This window comes from Semicossyphus pulcher, unplaced genomic scaffold, assembly GCF_022749685.1.
Source record: "Semicossyphus pulcher isolate SPU_LCO1_2020_fin unplaced genomic scaffold, fSemPul1.0.p SCAF_22, whole genome shotgun sequence".
Classification (NCBI taxonomy): Eukaryota; Metazoa; Chordata; class Actinopteri; order Labriformes; family Labridae; genus Semicossyphus; species Semicossyphus pulcher.
The window spans coordinates 20,726,818-20,751,848 of record NW_027211696.1 but is presented as its reverse complement, the minus strand read 5'-3'; the positions used below and the strand labels follow the sequence as shown (position 1 = coordinate 20,751,848).

Here is a 25,031-nt window from a genome sequence, read left to right as displayed (position 1 = left end):
CAGTTAATCAGACATCGTGATGTATCATTTTATGATTGTCTTGCAATATATCAATTATCGCTGAATCGCTGTATCGTGATATCATCGTTATCGTGGGCCAGGTATCGCATATCGTATCGTGAGTCACCCTGCGATTCCCACCTCTCGTCTACACGGGCTACTAATGACTCATGCTTCATATAAAAACATTTATCCACCTTTTTCATAGCAGCTGAAATCCTCAGATCGATCTTAGAAAGCAAGTGGAAAGGGACTGATATTCATTTGCAAAATACATCTGAGAACATCGATGTTACCGCAGAAAAAACCACCTAGCTGGCCTCGGCTTACACGTGTCCACCTGCTGTAGTTTTACAAATCCACTCGACGTCCGTTGTAGAGTTTAATAAACACAAACAACTTTATTCCACAGCCGTCACAAGTCGGTTAATCCACTGAATTTTCTTTGCTGGATAACATAAAACTTACGAACTATAAACCGAGCCTAGCCTCCACTCGATGCCACAGCTCAACAGCTTCACACAAGTACGTGCTCCAGGGTGCGCTCTCTTAAAGCGACAGTACGTTTTTATCAAAAATGCATGAAATAGGCTATTCTACACCTAAACATGAAATATTACATTTAGAGTCGAGTATAATAAAAACATACTAATTCATTATATGTTCAAAAATTCAAACTTTATATAAATGTACACATTTTAGAAACAGGATATAAGAACACTGTGAGAAAAATTCACAATATAATCCGAGCCTCCTACAATCGATTTCAATTCTCAGACTTGTTGGAAAGCACTGATTTCTCCTCTGACTCATTTGACGTATTTGTGTTGATGCTTCTCGTATCACAGAGATGCTGGCTGGCCTGGAACCAGATTCATCCCACGCTAAGCTCTCTGATACTCGAGTTTCTGGGCTCACTGAGGTCCATTTATCATAAATATGTTTTATCCCTGCTGAGACCCTGTAGACCCCGGGCTGGCCCCTCTTTGGTGCCTCTAACTTCAGAACTGGGCCTGTCCTAATGACCCTCCCTGCAGACGTTTATGGACTGTTTTAAACTGAGGAAGAGTAACCGAGGGGGAGTTTCTGCTTTTTTGCTAATGTCACAAAACTTCACAGAAACATCACAGGTTAATTATCTTGACCTCAACGCCCCGATGTAAACCTACAGCATGGCAGCGTAATGGAAACCTCATTGGTCTATGACTGAATAAAAAGACACTGAAATCCACGTATGTACTTTCAGTATCCGGGGTTTTTCTGATTTTTACTGGTGCTAAACATTCTGTCAAGTTCAGTGTCAGCTTGTTTTATTTATTTTATAGTGCTTTTGTTAATTTGCATGTGTTTAAACGTGCATAGAAGTAAATCCGCTGATCTTTTGATTCCACCCAAATGCATTTATTTAGGTTTTTTGCAATGTTTCATGCTAGTTTGAACAAACCTACCAATCAAAACAGCGACAGACCACCAACTCCCAGAGGTAAAATGACCCTTTTTGTCAGTAGAGTCCGGTGGCACCAAAGGGTTCAGGTTTAAGAACACCATTAACACCATTTTCAGCTGGAAACCTTGTGTCTGTGTCTGATAACATGATGTGTTGATATTATCAGTTGTTCTAAGGGACCTGCGTGTGACTCAGACAGACTGAGCTGCAGTAAGTTGGTCATTATTTGTCCTCGGGCGGACACAAGCAGCAGGAAGTGCTTGTTACCTGCAGACTGAGCTGGAAGTCATTACTGCAGGATCTGCCCTAAAGTGCCTGACTCATGTACACATACGAGCACATGTGTGTGCTGCAGGCTACGAGGAGCAGGCCATGCTAAAGACGGGCGGAAGGAAGGATCCCTGAGAGGAACAGAGGAGGAGATGAAAGTGAGGAGCTGCAGTTAATGACAGAGGAGAGCACATCAGAAACTGTGAGGAGTCTATTGGAGCTAATAAGGCTGAGCTGTCTGTCGGGCCCTCTGGAGACGCCAGGAGCCTCCGGGAACATGTTTCTGTTTATCTAAAGGCTCCCTGAAAGTACTAAAGGATTTAGCCGGGTCCACTAGAGTCACTTTCTCATCATGCAGGACCAAAATACATCTTTTTCATAACAATTAATTTGGCTTATTCCATCGGATAACAGGAAGAAGAAGCCTCCCTCAGACTGCAGAGAGAACATTTAAAACACTGTGAACAGAAGGAATCATATGCAACCTAATCACTCGATCAATCAATCATTTTGATATGTGCTCCTAAATCTGATGCAGGTCTGATTGTCTGCCATGCAGCCTCAACCATCATATCGGAATTAATGCGACCACACGCTGCCTCTTCTTCTCATCCTTCACCTTCTCCTTTTTCTCCTTCTTGTCTTTCTTCTCCCTCTCCTTCTCCTTGTCTTTCTTCTTCTTCAGCTGTGAGAATAAGGTCTGAATTCTGTGGTGCTGACTCTGTTTATGGTCTGAAACGATTAGGAGCCGGTTAGCCAACATGCTAACATCCCAACGGAGAGCAGAGTTTTAATTTCAACCACAGAAACAGCTGAAAAGAAACTCTTTAAATCTTGAGTAACAGTGTCAGTCAGCCAGTATAAAGAACATTTTCTTCTTCTACTCCTTCTCATTATCTTTCTTCTTCTTCTTCTTCTTCTTGTCTTTCTTCTTCTTCCCCTTCTTTTCTTTCTCCTTCTTCTTCTTCACAGTGCATGTTTAGTTCATTGGACAGATAGCGCTGATGGTCAGCAGGATTTAATCACTTATTTTCCTACCTCTGCAGATACAACCTGCTGCTGGATATAAACAATTAACATATATATTCATTGTCCTCCTCGGCTTGTGTAACACTGTGTGCAAGTCACAGTAACCACACAGTGTGCTGACGTCACTGATGGAGTAAAATGTTATCGAAACTAAATGAAACCAGAATTACCCTTTAGAGTTGATTCTTGTCCTCCTTCCAAACACTGTACTTTACTATTCAGGCCTGATCTTCTCTGCTGGTTCCCATCGACACCCACATCACCAAGCAGGCACCAGAACCCCGTCCTTTAGTGCCAATCCAAATAAATGACCCAGGCCCCAGAAGAGAGCGCTGGTTTGTTGACCTTTTCTATCGCCAGTCCCTCAGGGGTCTTTCAGATTTAACCAGCCTCCAACTGTGAGAATAAGGTCTGAATTCTGTGGTGCTGACTCTGTTTATGGTCTGAAACGATTAGGAGCCGGTTAGCCAACATGCTAACATCCCACTGGAGAGCAGAGTTTTAATTTTAACCACAGACACAGCTGAGGAGAAACTCTTCATGTCTTGAGTAACACAGCGTCACTTAGCCAGTATAAAGAACATTTCCAGGAACAACAAAGATGTCATGTTGTGTTTGACCACAAATCCATCTACATTACTGTTCAGACAAAAGAGCATTGTTTCACAGAAATGTTACTACACTTATATTTAAAGCCAAATTAAAACACTCAGCATCCTGCAAAAGTACTTGGGAAGACTTCATCTCATGCAGCCACAGAGGACTGAATCTGCTGGACTGTAATACCACCAACAACCTAATAACAACATTAATAAAACAAGCACACGTGTTTACAGAGACGTCTGGAAGCCAGTTTGATGAACTGATTGGGTCTGGATTATGGAGGCCTGAAGGCAGGATGAAGAGGTCGTTTTGCTCTTTTATATTAGGGCAATGATTGAGCACATGGAGGAACATGAGCATCCTTACATAGAACTGTTTTAGTAGAACAATAACATACAATTTATGAGCAATTTAACTGATATGAACAAACACAAAATGAAGAATAATGTGTCTTTACTTCAATGTTTTTGACATGGATTGTCAATTGTTGATGATGACGACTCTTTAATGTAGCCTGTTAGCTTTAGCTTCACTCTGTTAGCACAATGTCATGCACGTAGCCATCAAGTGCAAATTTAAGATCTTTTTTACTTGCTTTGTTTTAAAGCGAGACACCTGGAGATATTTTAAAGTCAGCTGAGGGAACTCTTGGAGCTAACGTTAGCTAAATATGCTAGCTAGCTGTGGCTAGTTCATTTTAAGTCATTTACCAAGCAGGAAAGTTTCTTCCTGTATTAGTCTGATAGGGCTGCATTTCTTACCCTTAAGTGGTGGACGCTGCTGGGATTACTGGTTTTCTCCCACATGAACTAAAATAATAAAAAAGTTATGTTTTCGTTGGCCTCTACTTTAATTCATTCCTGTTTATCTATTTGTATTACTCATTATGTGCCTCTGTTATTTATTTTAAGCTCTTTATCTGTTTTAATGTCCATCTGACACTGTCCTACTTTTCTGTTTATCATCAGCCTTAGATAACACATTTTTCTCATGGAGACGGAGTCAAAAGCCACCCTGGTTTTTATCTTTGTTCCGTAAATCAATAATAAAGCCTGTTTACATCTAAATAAAGCAACCATGAAGGCTATAGATTCTATAGATATAGATATTGAGAAGAGATTCTCAATTTTGGCGCCCTCCAGAGGTACATTTAAGAAAGTTGTACCATGAGAAAGAGAGTGGGGCTATTCAATTTAAGTGAAATCCAACAAATGATGTAGTTGTTGGATTACATGCTTTTCAAACCATGAATGTAACACTTGGTAACTCCTGTAGCTTAAGTGTTTAAAGCTAGTTAGCCAAACTACTGTTAGCTTAAACGTTGATAGAATCCAGGGTTAGCTTTTTTTCTTATAAAATATTTGGTTATTTGATTTCAGGCTACTTGAATCCTTGAAGTAACTATTTACTCCTGTTGGTGGCACGCTAATTAGCTGAACATACTTAGCTTAAACTCTGATAGCATCCATGGCAGGCTTAGATTTGGAGAAATGCAGCACATGAATAGTTGTGAATTGGACTTTTTAGTGTGTAGTTTTATTATCAGCTAACTTGAAGTAACACTGGGATACTCCTGTCACCCTAAGTAGTATCACAATAAGGATCATACCTCATTTTTCTTCTTGCTTACCACCTTATTTCAAACATTTAGCTAGTTAGCCTATAGCCTAGCGTCAGCAGACAAACACCATTCATTACCCTTTTTCTCTTGTGATTTTGTGTTTTTTGGTTTTGGAAAGACTTAACAAGAAGCAGAGTGAGCTTGGACATGTGAAGAAATCCAAACACTAACAAACATAGCTTTGGTTGCTTTGCTGTAATTGGACAATCACTGTTCTCGTGAGGGATTTTAGCAATTAGTAGCCTAAATGAAGGCATTTGTGGTCGTCCACATCAGAATTTACTGAGATTAACTGACTGAAATGTAGTATTTCCCACAGTCCTACACATGTGATCATGCACTTAAAGGCCACCTGGAAGAGCTGCAGGTTGCTCTATGTGAACTGCTGAACTACCGCACACACGTATACATAATGTAAATCCCTGTAGAAAAACAGGTGATCGAGACCTTGGTCTGTCTCATGTTTTTCCTTAATACAAAGTGCTTTAATGCCAGAGCAGCCTCTTAAAGCAATTATTCCTGGAAAGAATCTCTGTTTGCAGAACTCAAATCATGTAATCCCTTCATTTCCCTCTCAGCAACATGTGGCACACAGCTTGTTTCCTTAGCCTCTCTGACAAGGAAACCAAAACAACACAGAGGGACACGGACCGAGGGAAACAAATTGTGTTTCAACTTTAGCTGCTTGCTTCCTCTCATCAGGAGTAACAGTTGTCTGTGTGGATTTGGCTGTCCTGGTTATTGCAGTCAAAGTTTCCGTGCATGTCAAAGGGACAAAATACCTTACTTTTGTATGCATATTCCTATTATCTGTTATCATTCTCAAGAATGGTTAGGAAGCATCCTGAGCCCACCAATTCTCTTCTTACAGTTGCATTGTTCTCTTCTCTGTTGCAGGTGTGTTTATGCGATCACTGAGGACCTCTTTAGTTTCATGAATTTACCTGTGGTTGAGCGAGTATTCCTTTATCAAAAGTCAATATGAAAGCACTGCATGGCAGAACAATCCCTGCATTAAAAATTTAAGTAAAATAATAAAAATGAAAAACCCTCAATTAAAAATGTCCCCTCTGTTTTAGTATCAGAAATCATACTGTAGATATTATATATTAATGATGCATATGTAAGTTGCATTTTAATTTTGTAGCTGATTGAAGTGGATGATATTTTATATATTAAACAGATTATATTAATTAAAGCATTGTCATAATATTTAATATGATTTTTAGATTTGTGTGTCTAAGATAACTACAGCTGTCACACAAATGGAGTGGAGTAAAAATGACACATTTAGTCAAAAGAACTTTTACTTACTTACTTTTACTTATTTTGTAGTATATATATCTTATTTTAATAATAGAAAGACCAGAATTGACACCCTATCCTGGGTATCAGTATTCGGTTCAGCCCACCTCATTGAGTTCATTAGCTGCGTCGCTTGATGATGACGTGGCAGCTAACTTCCCCGGTATATCTCCGAGCTGTCAAATCCAAACTCCACTTTTACTCCACTAAAAACTCTTTTGGACGATCAAAGTGAAGGAGTAGGTAAGATAAAAACAAACATGTTGTTGTTGGGGGTTTCTTTGAGTGTTTTTCTCTGTGTCTCATCACGTGTTGAAGCTTCAGACTCTGTTTACAAACAGTCTGACACGGTTAGCTAATGTTAGCTAACTAGCTAGCTCCTCATTCTGTCTGTGAGGGGGAGACTTTCCCTGACAGTCTCTGTTGTCATTTGAGGTTCAGGTGGACACCAAACCCCATTGAACTTTTGAAAACGGAGTCGATAAGAGACTGGATTAAGTTAAATAAGGTTTCCATAAAAACCAACGAAGATAATCACTTTGTGCAGCAGTGGTTAAGAAAGTATGAAGTGAAGTCTATAATATGTAATTATAGAAACATTTCCTGGACTCAAATTCAGTTCGTTTGAGGTGCTTTTTTAAGGATACACATAAAAGAACCACAAAAAAACCCACAAGATAATCTCTTGTGAAACACTTTAAACAAAAAACATTTTTTGTTACCTGACAGAGACTTGATACTGAAACAATTCAGAGTTTGTTATGAGGTCTAACATGGCTATGCCGTGAAAATAAAGCCATTTTAATTGTTAAAAAGAGAGAGAGTGCATTGCCTTTATGTTGTGATTTTTAAATGAAAAACAGTGGGATTACCCACCATTTGTACATTTTAATTGTTGGATTGAAACTCCCCCAGGTTACATCAAGTAACTCTTTCTCTGTGTGTTGTGTAGGGAACTGTAAACACTAGAAATGTCTCTCTCCTGCATCCCTTTGTGAAATGAGGAGTTGCTCTGTCCCTGCGTATATTTAGTTCTGAAGCAGGTGGTGTTAAAGGATGTTGTTAAAGATGCGGCTGCTGTTGTGCTCTGCTGGAACATGTGTCAGCTGTGTTTGGATGTTGGCACGCTGCTGTGGTCGGTCATTAGAATCCAGCTAACTGAGGTGCAAGTTTCTCTGCTGTGCTCTGTACTTACACCTAATGAGAGGTTGTGTATTAGTGCATTACAGTGCTTACAGAGCCTGATGACATGTTAGCATGAAGCTGCACTCATCATTTTCACTTTGGTCATTACACGACCAAACGGCACTAAAGGAAAACCCATGTTTAACAATTACATAACTCTCATTGTAGCATGAGGTCTGTGCATATTTCAGTGAAGTGAACACATCAGACCTAATCTGTTTTCTATTTGCATGTTGTTTTTTGTTGTTATCCGTTGAGACATAAAGACAGGTTCAGCAAGTTGCAAATTACAGATATAAATTATGTGTTAGATTTCAGACGTTACACAGCAGCAAAATAAGATCATCAAGTAAATAAAAGTTAATATCAGATTCAGTTCGGTCCAGTATGTCACACAGACGTCCAGCTCAAGACAAAGACAACAGATGTGGACATAAAGAGTGCAAATATGCTAAATGAATAATGTAACGGTAGGCTCTCTATAAATAAAGTGGGTACAAATGAAAGTTTAGACTCTGTGCTTTGATTTTAAAGTTATATGTTTATTTATACAACAAAATATCTAGTGTTGTAGTAACTTGTTGGTGTTCCAGGGTTATAAGATAAAAAAGTGTTGTTGCCCTGTGGAAAGAACCCGCTCTTGTGTCTGGTAGTTTTGGCCGACCAAACCAAACAATCGGCTAAGATTCTGGACAGTTTCAAAATTAAAGCCAAACAAAGCTTTGCTGTTTTATGTAACAGAATTTTCCAGTAGCATTAGCTGTCCCGCTAAAAGGACCAGGGCTGTGTGATGTAACCTAAATATCCCTGAAAGGCCTTTTTATTAATACATTTTGAATTATATGCTGGGAAATAAAAGGTGCTTTCTCACAGTTGATTATTTTCCTCCTTTTGTCTCAGATGGTCGGAATGACCTGTTCTTACTGTCTGTCCCAAAGGTCAGAACCGAACTGGTTTGCTGCTTCCTTTACTTGGAACAAATTACAAAAGATCTGGAACCAAAGGAACGGGTCTCATTGGATGCTTTTAAGGTGATTTTGAATAACTTGGAGGCAGACACATCTGGCTGTAGATGTTCAGCTTGATATATTTATGATTGTTTTAGACAAAATGTGATGGTTTGACTTGTTATTTCATGTTTCTTATTGTATTATAGTCACGTGTTCTGTGTTATGTTTGTTTGTGTGGCTGCTCATTGTTTGTCAGAAACGTTGTGAATGTGCTGCTGCCCGTCTTTGGCCGGGACACTCGTGAAAAATAGAGTTTTAATCTCGAGAGCTTTTTCCTGGTTAAATAAATAAATAATCAAACGTTCTGTGTCATGTTCACTCTCCCCATGTTTGTTTGGGTTGCCTGTTTCCTACCATGCAGAAGAACGCATCGTCCAAACATGGACATTTTTCATACAATTTTGAATAGCAGGGCTGCACAATGATTTTCATTTTAATGGTCATTGCAGTATGATCATGCGACAGAAGAAAACAATGTAAAAAACCTGCTTATAAAGGAGTAATAAAAGAAATACATTATGTGCCATGTGTCGTACCATTTCACTTTACAAAATGTCGAGCGTAAAGTAACGAGAGCTAACTCAAAGTTGACTGTTTGCTAAGTTTCTGCAAGTTACTGTTCTAATGCCTGCCAGGCTTTTGAAACAATCGCAGTTGGACAAAAGCAGCTTCTCATGTTTAGCGCTGATTTTGCTGAATTGACAGCAGATTATTTTTAACTTTAGTTAGCTAGCTGCTAGCTTCCCTGTAGCGTCTCTACCTGACCCTCATTTGAAAAGGAGGAATGCAAAAAGTTGGATTCACTGGATTGTTTTCGTATTGCAGGATTAAAACTGTTATAAAGTTAGAATAAACTCTGATTGGATAAATGTTTAAGCCCTGATGGAGGCTTTTTCTTACTTCATTTGCAACCACACCAAGTGGTTAAAGCTAAAGGTTAGCAAACTCTTGGTCTTGAAGTATTGCAGAATACTTTTGTAGCTTACAAGCTAGTTAGCGTAGCTGTTATGTAACTAGTTAGCCAGGTAATCTTGGTTTGGAAAGGCTAAAGACACCTCTCTATACACAGAATATCTGTGACTGCCGCTGTGTGTTTTTGCTTAGTTATGATTATATAACTATTGTTCGGGGGAGCTACAATTACTTTATCAGATTATTCGAGGGTTCCGGGTTTTATAATTTCATGCTACATATTCTAGTCCTGGTCCAGCTGTAAATGAACCAACAACAGGCAGACCTTGTGTGTTTTCTCCTGTGGGGGATCTGAGGTTTCTCCAGGCCAGGCCTTCTGGGGTCTCTGATGGTTTACAGATCCTTTTTCCCATTCTCTTTATAAAACAATAGATGGGCCCCCTGCACACGCTGATGACAGGTTATACAGACACACATTCAGGAGCTTTTCTTCTCCTGCTGCTTTCCTGGACAGTTTGAAGCCTCGCTGAGCAGAACGTAAAGTGTTGGCTGGCACGTGAACAGCAGGCCGTGACACATGCCAGGAAAATGATGTCAGAACAGCTGGAGGTGTTATGACAGATCTGCAGCAGCTCTGAGGAACCTCCAGGAATCAGAGCTGTCGAGAATCGGCCTGGCACAAAGTGATGAACAGGATTCCCCTGTTTAGTTTTTGATCTGATGCATTACAAATATAACAGTAAAGAAGTTTACAATGACTTTAACTGAACAGAAAACAACATAAATCTAACTGTAAAGGGCCGTGTGAAGCCTCTTTCACAGAGGTCCCTGCTTTTATCTTATGGGAGGTTTTCAGGTGCGTTTTAGACGATCAGCTGCTCTTTGGATGCTGCTGAGGTTAAAACTCGTATAGACATCTGGCACCAGATCTATTAAGGTCAGTGTAGATGGCCTTGTACTGCTGTGTAAAGACCTAAAATGGAGATGATAATTCATGCTCTTATCTCATCATGTTTCGAGCTCTGTAATTCTCTTGTTACCTGCCTCAATAAACCCGCCTCACCCTGCCTACAAACTGTCCAAAGTGCTGCTGCTCGGCTCGTAACACAGTCAAACAGATGGTCACATATTACATGTATTTAAACATCTCTGCACCGACTTCCTGTAAAAGATGTTACATAAATAATCTTTGCTCGCTCATCGATTCATTGCTGATTTATTTGCTGCTCTTATTTTAATCAGAGCGGGTGTAAATAACATCGTACGTGTTGTTTTGTGTCTGCAGGGATGAAGGTGTCAGTGCGTGAAGTCCACATCACGTCAGAGCCTGACTCCTCCTACTTCCTGCGGGTGGACTGGAGGGGGCGGGGCTTAAGCTCAGGCTTCCAGTTGTTGCTGACTGATGGACAGGATGCCTGGAGAGGAGACGGTAAAAAAAGTCACTCAGCGTGACCTCACAACTCACAACTCATCGTAACACGACAGATTTATGCTCACCTGATGCTTGGACAACCTCACCTGTCTGACCACACACACACACACACACACACACACACACACACACACACACACACACACACACATACTCTGATCACCTGGCGAGAGTTTAGAGTGTGTCTTCTTTGACCTTTTCAGCTGCTCCGACAGCTACACTTGGTGGTAGATTTATTAGTTTGACCTACAACAGCCTGAAGATCCAAACTCGCCGTTATTCTCGTCGTATCAGCATCAATACTTCACGTCCTCCGCTCACGACTCCTCATTCATTTTAATACAGTTAAACACTTTTCACTAGCTGCTCTTGTGCTGAAGGTGCCCGAAATAAAAATCAGCTAATGTTACACAGCTTGTTGTTTACCTCGAGGGAGAGCAAAGACAAACCTTTACGTACAGACATGTTTTCAAAGCAGGGACTCGATATATGCAGGTAGTTAGTTGCACTAAAAATGTAGCGTAGCATTAAAAGTGCAAAGGACACATTTATGGATGGAGAGACCTGAGTCCTTACGAGCATGTTCCACACTTTGCAGCAACAGCTCAGAGCCCTTTTTACACTGCCAGTTCAAGGCGGGATTATTACGCCTCATCTTTTATGTAGTGATGACACTAATGTTGAAGCCTGATGCTCCTCTAACAGCTCTGTGTTTATCAGTTACATATATAAACTACACGGCAAATGGACATATGACGGCGTGTGGAGAAGTTTATACTTTATAGTAACTGTGCGCGGAAATATGGACAGATTGTGACGTTATTGAGTCAGGTACAGAGCATGAGAAACACACTCACATCCGTGTCCTCACTGCGCTGCATGATTGAACTCTGATAACTAGAAGGATCACTTGATTTTTAAACTGCGATAAAATGCTTGTGGATCACATCTCTGACCCGCGCCACCTCTCCCCCTCGTCGGTTCAGGATCGTCCTGTCTTAAATACTTAAAATCAGTCTCCTCACTGAATAAACACAGACCCGATCTGTCTGTGTTGCCGTGCATACTGCGTAAATCTGCGTTTACACAGCCGGAGTGACATGAGAAATTAATAAAAACAAGAGACACAGCAGAGAAATGAAACATTAGACAGGAAAGAGAGGCGAGCGATCCACGTGATCGTTGCCGTGGATATGGAGGGAGTGGGCGGTGCTTAATGTGGCCCAGAACGCATGTGCGTTTACACTGCCACGTACTGACGTATGTGGATAAATGCGTCACAGACCACCTCCGTATGTGGCCCGAGTGATCGGATCTGAATGTGTCTTCAATCCGTCCTGGGTGTGTTCAGACCTGTAGATAAGTCTGTCCACTTGTGATCCGATCATGAAAACCACATGTTGATACCAGGTGTATTAAGGTCCTCTGAGCTGAGATCGGAGGTCCTAACAGAGGCGTCAGTGTAAACGGTGGAGCGGGCAGGGCGTAGCAGCGCCGTGTGTGTACGTGAAGCTCACGTTTTTTGCTTACATGGCATGAGCCTTTTGCTTACGCAACGCTGGAACGCAGTAAAGACACAGCACACACCGGGTGTTAGAACTGAACAGGTGCTGCTTGCTTCAAAGTGAAATGTCAAAGGCGACGTAACAGCGGAGCATTGTAACAGCGCTGTGGTGGAACCGCAATGTAATAAGGGCTAATGTCATTGGTCAAACTTGTCGTTTACACTGGCACTGTGTTACTTTAAACTTATTCTTGACCTTTTAAAACAACATCTAAATAACAATTATCTCATGTTATTTATCTGAATCTGCAGATAAAGTAAGAACTAAAGCGGTCAAATAAAGAGTAAAAGTACAATATTTCCCTTTGAAGCTAAACGTAGTATAAAATGTAAATCAAGTAAAGTAAAAGTACCTTAAAAAGTTCTTTGTTTGTGCTACATTTCCTGCACCGCATTTCTTCTTTCTGCTCATTCAGCCTGATTCTCTTTGCAGTGAGTGAGGCCGCGGTGCGCGAGGAGGCGGAGGAGCTGGAGATGCAGACGGAGCGGTACATCCAGGACCTCCAGCAGGCTCTGACGGAGACAGACACCTCCTCCACGTACAGCTTCAGCCTGACGCCGTCTCCGCCCGGCCGCAGCTCCACCGTCACTCTGGCTTACGAGAAGGTTCAGAGGGACATCTCTGTGAGTGAAGCTGCCGTCATTAATCCTCACATTATCTCAGAGGTTTCCTCAGACAGCTGCTGGAGCTGATGTATGAGTGTGTTTATTTAAGTTTCCCTCCAGTCAGAAGGTTAATTTCAGAGAGGGCTCGTGTGTTTTGACTCTGCGGGATCATCAGTAAAATATGAGTTAATTGTTGACATTAGAGACTCGTCAGAGGTGTCGATGGGTCACATGACGTCAGTGCTGTCTGTGCTGAAGATAACAGCGTCACCTCTCCTTCTTTAATCCTCCTCTGATGTTTAAAAGCTCCAGAGAAAAAGTGTTTTTATATCCTGACTGAGTGGAGGAAGTGATGAATCGAGTGTGAAACTTGAGGCTGCTCTCACCTTTAGCTCTTAGTGTTATTTCAGAAACTAACCACAGACAGACGTTACATCGCTCTCTTCAAAGACTCCATTGACAAAATCAGCAATTTTACCTCAGACAGGCTTCTTCACTGCTGCCTCCATCACTTAGTTGTTTTGTTTTATTGTGTCTTTCACAAATATTGTGTTGAATCTAAACTTACTATTTATAACAAGAAAGTCACACAATAACACTAAAAAACCCCTCACAGATCAAGGCTGCAGTAGACCAGCAACTTCTGCGTTCTGTGAGGTAGAATCGCTGCTTTTGTCAATGGAGTCTGGTGGCTCTGAAGAGAGCGACTGAACGGCAGACACTTAGAATAACAATCCGAGCCTGAAGCAGTCTACCGGAATACCTATTATTCATTTAGACCCCAAAATATCTAAAAAATACCCGAATTTCCCTTGAATATATCTGCACTGTAAAGATGTTATTGTGAAAGAAATCAGAGGGGATTTATGCAGCATGATGGTCTGAAGCAACTGACTGAATAATTCCTGTTCAGGGGTCAGCCGTGTACACACACTTACTCATGATGCAGACACAAAACCTCTGTTGCCATGGCAGTTATGACAGAATGGAAAGCTAAGTGCGTCTGTTGCAGCAGAGAGGAAATGAATCGATGCGTCTGTCTTATAAAAACGAGAGTTCAAAACAGTGGATTTACAGAAGTGTTCGGGGTGTTTCTCTTGCAACATAAAAAAACAAGCAGTAATTCATCTGTCATAAAGTTATGAGTCATAATGAAAGGCTTGGCTCTAATGCCTGCCCAGTCCCCTCTAATCGCAGCTCCTGTTCAGCGCTACAAAACACCAAAAGAGCCCACAAGTGAGACTCTCACACACGCGTGCAGGTGTTACCTGAGGTGTTAGCATACCGAACATGTGTGTGTTTGTAGGGTTGCATCTTGTCAGCTCGTTCCCCGTAACTCTGCTCACTTTCAGCTCCAATAAGTGTAAGACCTTGTGAGAACACTGAGACTTTTGGTTTTAACGCTGGTTTGTGTTTTCCAAATGTTTCCTGTTTTTGAATCCTCTGCTCAAACTGATACAGTATTGTGTAATATAATTACAACCAGATGAACCCACATTGTATTTTTCAGGGAATCCTTTAATTTGAGTAGAACAGAATATCTTAATCCTCTACCAGAGAGAGAATTTCAGACAGCACAAGAACAAACATTTTACGCAACAAATATTGTTAAAAACATCGTAAATAAAACACAATCTCTGTAAACAACAATTAGACTCAACCGCAATTAAATCAGCTCTGTGAGGCTGCACAAAATGCTAACATCAGCAAGCTAACTGGCTAACAATTATGATACTTAAACAGCCAGGTTTACCAGGTATAATGGTTACCACCTTCACTTTGTTAGCTTAGGGAGTTAGCTAGCGCACATTTGCTAATCATGGCGCTAACCAAAAGGCAGACAACCACAGTTATTACAGCTCATCCTGAGGGGAACATGAATTTCTTAACTACATTTAATCACAATCGTTTTTTAAGTATTTCACTTATAAGTGGGAATGTAAACTTTATGTGGACGTTAAAAAAAAAAGGACAGGTGTTCAAACTCAGGAGGGTTCATCCTCTAGGGACCAGGAATGTTTCAAACCAATCCAACCAGTGTATGTTGAGGTATTACACTGGATAAGCGTAACCTTTGACCTGCTGGTGGCGCATCTGGAAGGGTCAGGGGATCATCAAAGCCTTTACAATTTGCTCTCTGGGGAGCATGAATGTCCGTCATGTTAAACCATCCAGTTGGTGGAACCTGGGAAGAGTCTGGACCTCACCAAACTCAGGGGAATCCATCTTCTTGGGGCATGAATGTCTGTAAGAAATATTGTGCCATTTAAAACAGTAGACGTTGAATATTACACTGGATAAGGAGAAGTCTGGGGATCATCAAAGTGTTTACGGTTTGTCCTCTGAGAGCACGAATGCTGTGCTGTAGTGTCCCTCAATAAGAAGACAGTATTCATGGCTTCAAGTGTGCGACTATCCCACCGTGGTCAGCACCTTTCCAACACTGCTGTATATTTCTCCTGTTGCTCATTCTGTATTAATGTCTTTAACAGTCACCAGCTCTATATTAGCACCAACATCACCCACTGTGTAGTAAATTTAGAATAGGTGGAGTCGCACTCACGGGTCTCTCCCCAAATAAAAGTGTCCGGCAGCTAATTAGTGTAAATCAGTGAGTCAGAAACAGCTTTTGAAACAGTAGCGTCTCTATGACTGCATGGGAAACCTTTGCCCACATCAACAGAGCTTCTGCCAACACTATGCAGCCAACACGCTGGTGTCTCAGACCAGTCAACAACAGCATGGTCTGACCAGTAGCTCTACAGCTCAGATCCTTAATATGAGCTTTCATCTAACAGCTGAATCTCTTGTTTCTGGTACGTTTGTAACTGCAGATGCAATTCTCAGTGTCTGTGATGAGGCAACAACTGGAAGTGTTTGCCAGAGGAACTTATAATTGGTATTTTCATTTCAAGTGGCACTTTGGTCTGCCGTGTTTACTTAATATTTCTAAGAGGAGGTGAAGTCATAGCTGGCAAATATAAGACACTTGTAAATAACCAAGGTGAGAGAAAAACACAAAGCATGAGAGTTCTGTGGGAGAGAAGATGAAGGTTGTGAGATGCATCAGTTGGTTTCTATCACATTGAGACGTCTCTACATTAAATACCTCTTTAGTTAAAGTCAATATTAAACGAGTATCAGGCTGAAATATCTCGGCAACTTTTAGATGGATTGTCATGAAAGGTTTATAAACAAATTTGTGTTCGCCAGAGGACAAAACTTCATGACTCTGATGATCCTGGCTTCTTCTCAGGGTAACATCCTCTGACTTATCCAGTGTTATATTTCAACATGTAGGCCTCCTTGTTGGCACAACATTTAATTCTGACATGTAAGAAGATAAATACTACGGACTAAAGCCAACATCTGACTCTTTCCCAGTTCCAGCTTGAGGTTCACATTTATCTTTTATAGAGAAATATCTCAACAACTATTGGATAGATGGACATTTTTTTAGAGACATGCATGCTCCCCAGAGGACGAATTGTAATGACTTTAATGATCCCCTGACTTCTCCTGGTGCACCACCAACAGGTCAGAGTTTTCACCTATTCAGTGTAATATCTAAACATACATTGGTTTGATTGGTACAAGATATTCCTGGTCCCCAGAGGATGAGTCCTACCTCATACCTGGTTCCTTCTTGAGTTTCACAGTTATTGTTTTTAGAGAAATATCTGTATGAGGTGGATTGACATGATTTTTTTTAGCCCTTTTTCCTGTTAACATGATAATTTTAAGTGTGCATTGATTTGAATAAGACCAGAATTCAGTACATTTAATACATTTGTTCAGGGAAGAAAAGCATTGTGAGAACTTGTTTTAAATAGTCATATTCCTGCCATTCTAACTGATCTCAAGTCTGTAAGTTCAGCAGTTAAATCTTTAAATATTGTAGCGAATTGTCCCTTTATCTTTCTGTTAAGAAGCTGAAACAACACATTTTATCTGTCTTCTTATCCAGTCTGTGCAGTCACACACCCCTGCAGACACACAGCTGCGCCTCTGCCTGTAAAGGTCAGTTATTTAGGGAGCTGATGGTCACAGAGGTCAGCGGTGATAGTCTCTGCTCTGCCTCTTATCTGTGCGTAAACATGGTACCGTCTTATTTGAGGGGAAACTGTCTCCTGGGGGAGAGTGGTCAGTGACCAGAAACTAAAATCAACCATTTACTTGGAAATATATAACAACATGTGAAAGTTACTTTAAAGCTGTTAAATGAGTGTTTTTCATATTAACTATGGATCAAAGTAATATAAGATAAAGTGATGAACTCACAGAGGATTATCACCCCACTCTGCACTTCCCCTCAACTCTGGCGTCCTTTAATCTTCTTTACATGGTTTTGATTTTATGACCCACCGCTCGGCTCTCATTAAACTCGTCGCCAGCAGCATCGGGCATCTGTTTGTACTGAAAGAGCTCTAAAAAGTCCTGTTCACTACCTGCACACATCCAAACACAGCAGGCAGACACAGCTAGACAGTAGCTAGTGAAGAAAGTGGAGCCGCTGAAGAGCCTGGTATTGATCTCAGGAGTTGTAGACCAAACCAGGGAGGCATGTAGTGAGTCTCCCAATTTCTACTGAATTCTAACAACAAGGTGGGGACCTCTGATGTCTGTGTTTCTTCTTTTCTTCCAGTTCCGGTTGGGTTCTGTCCTGCTGCAGGCCGTCCCAGAGCCAGCGGAGGCAGTGAGAGAGATCCTGCTCCACAGTCTGCAGAGAGGAAACACGCTGTTGCACCACAACCACAAACTGGAGGAGGAGAACGAGAGGCTGAGAGGAGAGCAGCAACGCATCGCTGCAGAGTAAAAACACACCCTGCACAGAACAACCACAGTGAATAATAAGAAGAACAAACCTTATTCATGTAGTCTCTTTCACATAAGAATTAAAGTGCTTTACAATGAGGTGTTTATAATACAAGAACCAGAATCACTGACCACAAACCAAAACACAAACATGGCTGGATTTTTCCTGAATACAACAACGACAATAAAACCACTGAAAACAGGAAACACACGATCAAAGAATAAGGTAATTGGGTATCATAACTTCACAGCTGAAGGGTTTGACACCCAGCTGTAGGAAAGTGAAGTTATTTACACTAAGAATTGCGACATGTTGAGGTCAAAATCACAAGTTTTAGTTCCTCTAAAATCCATCACTGAGTTTCCTCCGAATTATTGCCCAACTCATGTCACACTGTAAAGGGGGGCCGTCTGCCGTCAGCTGTACGTCACTGAGAGCTACGAACTGATTTCACAGAGGTGCCAATGTTCATCCCATCCAGTAATGTCAATGACAGTCTGCCTCACTACACTTAATGTTTGGTTAGAAAGAAGACCGCTGCCATTGTTGCATATTTGGGTAATTGTCAACAGATCCCATAAAACATCCGAAACCAAACCTTTTATTCCGGCTCATTACGGTCTGACTTCCTGTCTGTAGCTCTCAGCTCCTTCGTTTACAAGTGAAGATACATATCTTTAAAAAACAACACTTAAAAAGGCTCAGTCGTTTCCTGAAACAGCTGCTCGCTGTGGTTTTTATCAAACAGGAGAAATTTTGTTTGGGACTATTTTCAGTGGCGGATGAATTCACATTTAATGCCCTAGTGTATTTGTGGGAAGCAGGACAATGTATGTGGGATTGGGTTAAAACCATAGACTGTATATAAGAAGTGGGCGGAGACACTGTGACATCACCCATTGGTTCGTGGACAACTGTTTGGCATTATTGGCGTGGCCATCTTGGTTTTTCTGGAGCCAGTCGTGACCATATATGGACGAAAGGCTGGAGCTGGAGAGAAATTATAAGCTACTGCTAGCTCTTGCTTGGTTAGCATGGTGCATATTACATTCTTCATGTAACTGTGACATTAATTGGGATGCTAACTGTGGCTAACTAAAAACAGGCTTTAAACAAAATGTTCTTACTGGACAAAAATGAGCAGCCGTCTCCTCAGAGTGTCTTTTAGTTCAACAGAACGCTGATCTATACATTTTTCAGAGCGCTTTGGTAGTGACCTGTCAATCATAGGTAGCCCCGCCCTAAACCCTCCCCTGCTGAAGATCATGCTGTGTTGAAGACGATTTGAAACTAGAGATTGAGAACATAAAGTCGTTAGGAACATGATTACTGAGGGAATAAATCAGGAGAGGAGGAGGAGCATGTTCTCATAGAGTGCCCCCTGTTGGCTGTAAGAAATAAGGCAGGCTTAAGGCACTTTACTTTTCTGAACCGAAGGCTACGTCCACTTCTTATACACAGTCTACGATCCAAATTAACACAGAGCACAGCTCTTGTTGTATGACTGATGTCTCTGTAATCTCTCCTCTGACTGCTCCATCCATCACAGATTAGCAGCTCTGGTTTTAAGTTGCAGGAGGGAAACATTCGTGTACTGTTCCTCACATCCAGGAGATGATTTTGGATAGAGAGTAATAACACAGTGATTAAAGACGTGTGTGTGTTGCTGTGTATTGCAGGATGAAGAGGTATGCTGGTGGTAAAGAGGTCCTGGAGGCGGAGCTGTACTCTCGCTTCGTCCTGGTCCTGAATGAGAAGAAAGCCAAGATCCGCAGTCTGCAGGAAACCGTCACACACCTACAGGAAACCAGGTATGCTAAAACCTTTGAAACTCACGCTGTGTGTCTCCTTCAAACTGAGCTGTACTGAGCTGGACTTACACTGTGCCACACTATCTCTTGATTTTAATCAGTCCGGAGGTAAATTTTAAGGTACTTGCATCTTATTTGACCTTTTATGCCTTTATTCAGAGGGAGAGGACAGTGGATAGTGTCAGAAACAGGGGGAGAGACAGTGGGGATGACAGGCAGCAAAGGGCCGAAGGTCAAACCCTGGGCCGCTGCATCGAGGACTGAAGCGTCTGTAAATGGGACTGCTGAGCTAAACCGGCATCCTGAGTATTTGAATTTTATGAATACTGAAAACTAAATAATTGATGTGCCCTCTCTGGTCTCTGTTGTAGGAGTTCAAAGGAGAAGAAAAACGAGGATTCAGTCAAATCAGACCGAACAGCAGCTCAGGAGGAGGACGATGAATATGGAGGCAGCACTGATGAGGAGCCAGAGAAGGAGCAGCCGACTCCAGCCTCCACTTCATCCACCCGGGGTAAGATCTCTGATCTGCCTTACAGATACCCTTTCCCACCAAAATTAGCGCGTTGACGCAGGTTTTTCAGACCCGGGAAGACCCGCTAATAAATGCAGGTCGTCTCTTTTCCCATTGCCAGTGAAGTATCCTCCTGTCGGTCTCTTTTCTGCTGCGTCACCGTCTGACGTCACAAACACGCCGGAGACAGGGTTAGTAACCAGTGAAGATGTTACGGTGGTTAGGTCTTTATTGTATCTGTTACTCTTTCAGTCTGTTTATCAAACTTGGTGCAGACACATTTGGAACGATGTTCAAGCGCTGCTCAGACGGAGACGGGCGGAGTTTGTAGTTGTGCACGTCCCAGCATCGCGTCGGAAAGGGGGCGGAGATTAGCGTGTCGACACGGGTTTAGTGTTCCCATCAATGCCGATCGGAGCCGACGTGATAATTACCCGGGTCTACTGCAGAGTCATGTGACCCGGGTCTGAATGTCGATTGTAACCTTTCCCACTAAGCAAAAAAGCCAGTGTTAGCGGGTGTTAGCGGGTGTTTTGATGACCAGTGGGATCGAGTTTACTGTTTTTAGAAGAGCCCACATGAACGCCTCCTCATTGACCACCTTACAAGTTGAAAAGTTGCACTAAAGTTGTTTCGTGTTTGCTGACGTTTTCATCAATGCTGGATGGACTCAGCACAGATAGTCTGTTTATGTATTGTAGTTTAGTTGTGTAGAGTTTAAACATTCCCAAAGGCCTGTGATGTCTTCGTGTTTCCTGCATGATGTTACCTGCTCGTCTTCATTCAAGCTGCGGATCCTCTTGAACACCAACCCTCAACTTCCTCAAATGTCGTAACTAAAAGCTTCAGAAATCCCTTCAAAGGGGAACTTTTCCAGGAAAATACGTAACACAACGAGGCCGTTTCAAAGTGAGTTTTCAGACAGGACGTTTAACGTATCATCTGCAGAAAGTTACTTCATTTTGCCGTTTGAACATGAGTCAACATTAAATGACACGAAGCAGAAAATTGCAGATGTTGGAAAACACCTGGCGAGAGCAGTGACATAACTTTCTTCATAGCATCTGAATAATCAGGTCTGCAAAGCTGTCGGAAAAACAGAAAATTCTATGTTTTTCAAATTCTAAGGTATCACTATGAGTATGATATTTCTGGGTCGCTTGTTGTCATGGAAGCTGAGTGTGCCCAGAAACAGACGATGACATCACTGAGGAGTTACGTAATGCAGAGCAGCGGGCCTCTGTTAGCTGACATCCTGAAACACCTTTAAACACAAGCAGCTTCTAACGTTGACGTTTCACTTCATCAGCCTGCAGACTGCAGCTCCCAGGAGTTCTGTGTGTGATTAATGTGGCACCAGCAGGAGGGGTCGTGTATGGATGGAGGTGTGCGTTACAGACAGACACATCGGGGCAGGAAATAAGTTGCATATTAGAGGGTTTTTTAGGGGAGTTTTGACCCGTCAGAACTGTTTACTTCCCTGATTTTTCCACTTTCTCACACATGTAAAATCGTCCAAAGCCAGGTTGTTTGATACGTCAGGGCGTCGTAGGTTTCCCCGGCCGTCTGATGAGGAAAAGCTCTCTAGATTTTTGTTGTTTCTGTTGCCACGACAGTGACTCAGGCGGCCGCGTGCTGCCAGTTTGTGCCAGCAGATCTAAAAGGAGGAGAGGGGGAAGTTTTAGGAAATTGGTGCTTTCAGTTTGTGTGTGCACGGCCGTGTTTACAGGAAAGTGAGAGTTTGGATTCACACAACAAAGCATCTATTGTGGAAGTCAAGTTGTCCCTGAGCCCATTCTGGTGAAGTAAGTGTGTTAAATGGTGCAACACAGTAAAAAGTCTGAAACAGCTGAACTAACAAAGAACAATTTTTTAACCACAAAGGTTTTTAATTGTGATCCTCTAATAAACTGTTTTGATTTGCTTATAAATATTTCAGCTTTATTGTCGTTGCACAGAGAGCTGCAACTAACGGTGACTCGTCTGTGCGGGTTGGTCCTTTCAAAACAACATTTCATTGGTTGAGGTCAACTCCTCATCAATTTCTGAAACGATTAAACGACTAATCAGATAATGAATTGCACAATGACTGAATGTCTCTTATTTAGTCTGAGCCTTTTTTGAGCATGTGCTAACTAACAATTAAGACAATAAATACAAATAAACTCCAACATCAACTTTTTGTCCGTTTAAAACCAACGACAGACAAAGAGCTGATAGAAAAAATACATCAGGAACACAACTCCATCGTGCTTCTCTTCAGACGCTCGTGCATCACCGACGTGCTCCCGTGATAATGAAGGTCCGCTTACAGATCCTGCAGGCGATCCTTTTCTCTGCAGCGTTGAGGCTGAAATGCTCCCAGACTTTACAAGGTTTAGGACGCGATGGTGTTGCATCGGCTGCTGTCATTTTGCCATGTTTTGTTTACCTGTTACTTCCCGCTCGTTGTTTTGCATGAACAACTCTCAGCAGAGATAGTGAGGATGTGAGATGGCTCACCCCTCAACAGCACAGCTCCGAGAGCGATGCTATGTTCGCGCACAGCATGAAAAACACGCACGATGACGTAACCGACGGAAATTAAATTTGTTTGTAACTAATTTTGTCAGCAATTTTGGCCGACTATGTCGACCAATCGTTGCGCAGTAGTGCTGACACAATGAGTAGCAGCTTAGCATCTGAATAGAACAGAATAGAAAAGTAGGTCAAATATTTACATGGGGTGGGATTTAAAACGAATGAATTGGTTGTAAACGGAGCATTCTGTTCTGTTTCCTGGACTCTGAAATTTCTTAGCATCAGAAAAAAAGTGTTTCACTTGTGAGCAAACAGAAGAAATCTGATGGTTTGTTAGGAGGTGTTCACTGCCCCTCTCTGTCCCTCCTCTCTTACTTTACACGTTTCGTCCTCTGTTTGAAATGAAAACTTTACAAAGCTCCAGATGAAAGGAAAGAAGCTTTAATATCTGTCAGCTTCTTCTCTGCACTCTGACACCTGCCTGCTTTGTTCTGTGGTCAGTCGGGTCACTGAGTTTAACAAGCAGCTTTTACAGACTGCTTCAGAGACCCGAGTCAGTATATTCACAGCAAACACGGAGGGCGATGTGGAAACCAGCCGCAGACTAGAGCAGAGAGAAATATATCAGCGATCAGTGATTCATGTAAGAGATGAGAGATTCTGCATTGTTAATGGTGTTTCCACATTTTGGTCCTCCTGCTGCTAGCTTCAGCCGCCGGTTCCTCTTCCTTTCTGTCCCTGTAGAACGAGCTGATTTTTCAGGTGGAGGACCATCTGCTTCTCTGTTGTTCCACACGCTCGCGCCGTCGTTGTCACGTTTAAGGACAGAAAGGTGGTGAAAGCAGAAGCAGACAGCTGAGCAGATGTTGGTGAGATGCTGGGCGACATCTCTCAGGCTCACACTGTAGAGAAATGTAAAGAACTGTTAGTTATGAAACCAAGAGATACTTCTGCAGTCAATACAAGTCTATGAGAAAACGTTCCTCCTCCTCTCCTGATGTATTCCCTCGGTAAACATTAATGAGTTTATGGTCTCAGTCTCTAGTTTCAAGTCTTCTTCAACACAGCATGATGTTCATGGTGCAGAGGGAGACGGCATGCAGGCAGACAGTTCTTTACTACAGAGGCGAGTATTTTGACTTGTCTCTGCAGATCTTAATGAGTCACTGAGCCCGTACTTTCGGGTCGACTGGAAACCGAGGAAAGCTCATCTCCGAGTTGTTTCTTGTGGAATTAACACATCGAGACACACTATGTAATGACGGTTTCTTCTCTTGCCGCTGATACGTTAATCCTATCCAGATCTTCTGCTTTCTTCTGAGTCATCTCCTCACATCGACAAACTTCTACCGGAAGCAGGAATGCACCCCACGCCTACCCTGCAAGTTGATAGACGCCCTCTTGTGCAGGGAGCGAATAATTTCAGTCTGAATGAAATGATTGGACGGACTCATTCAGGCCTTTGACGGGCACTGACATCAACAACCTCTTCTTCAGTTTTTTACTAGTAATAAATAAAACAACTAGTAAGTAAAGAATGTTTAAGAGTTTATTTGAGTTATATTGTACCTTAAAAAGCGAACAGACTTTGAACCACAGTGCTTCACAAAGACAGAAATACGTAAAGTTTGTTTGGTGTCAAACTTTCACAGAGCATGAACAAAAAGTGCCTCTGAAAATATTCTGAACAAAAAACATCAGAAAAACAGTAAAAGATCTTCTTGTGCTGTTTGTGGAAACAGAATAAAATCCAAACAACTTAAACCTTCATGTAAAGCCTCACAAACCAGAAAAATAATAAAAGGTTAAACACATCAAAAGCAATTTACTCTTCCTTCCTCAGAGTCCTCCGCTGCGAGCCCGTTGGACGACAGCCTGAAGGACATCACAGACGTGGCCCCCTGTCGAAAGCGGCGCTTTCGTCACCTCGGGGCCCCGGACCCTGCGGTCAAAAGACCGAACCCACCGAGCTCAGACAGAAAGAGGTACAGCGCTGCACCGCCACTTGTAATGTCATTCACACGTGTCGTGTTCAGTGTTTGTGCTGCTGCAGTTTGTTTTGACAATGTGTGAAAAAGTAGTTCCTCCTACATCATCATCTTCTCCTGCTTTGTGGTTTCACTTCATGTCTGCCTGGAAGTTTACTGGCTCTGTAGCTAGGCAACCGCTCATACAGATACCATCAAATGTGTTCATTAAGCCAGGGTGGGACACCTCCAACCAAATATAGCACCAAACACAGTTACTCTATTTAAATGCACTTTGCTGAGGTTGTAATGCACCTCCCTTCTTTATTGTGGAACAAAAGCACAAAACACGGAGAGGAGATCTTCACAGCTTCTTTTTTATTATCAGTTTCCTTTGCTGAACCATCTCTGTCGTCTCT

General features: G+C 42.0%; 1 protein-coding gene across 1 annotated transcript in view; it reads left to right on the top strand.

Annotated features, from left to right (window-relative positions):
* The first annotated feature begins 6,448 nt into the window (after positions 1-6,448).
* xrcc4 (X-ray repair complementing defective repair in Chinese hamster cells 4) overlaps positions 6,449-25,031 on the top strand; it is a 28,946-nt gene continuing 10,363 nt past the window's right edge. The window contains exons 1-7 of the mRNA XM_069673733.1: positions 6,449-6,518; positions 10,668-10,811; positions 12,812-13,002; positions 17,630-17,796; positions 19,480-19,611; positions 19,983-20,125; positions 24,489-24,630. Of these exons, the coding sequence (XP_069529834.1) occupies positions 10,670-10,811; positions 12,812-13,002; positions 17,630-17,796; positions 19,480-19,611; positions 19,983-20,125; positions 24,489-24,630 (917 nt within the window). The 5' untranslated portion in view covers positions 6,449-6,518; positions 10,668-10,669. The remainder of the gene's footprint in view (positions 6,519-10,667; positions 10,812-12,811; positions 13,003-17,629; positions 17,797-19,479; positions 19,612-19,982; positions 20,126-24,488; positions 24,631-25,031) is intronic.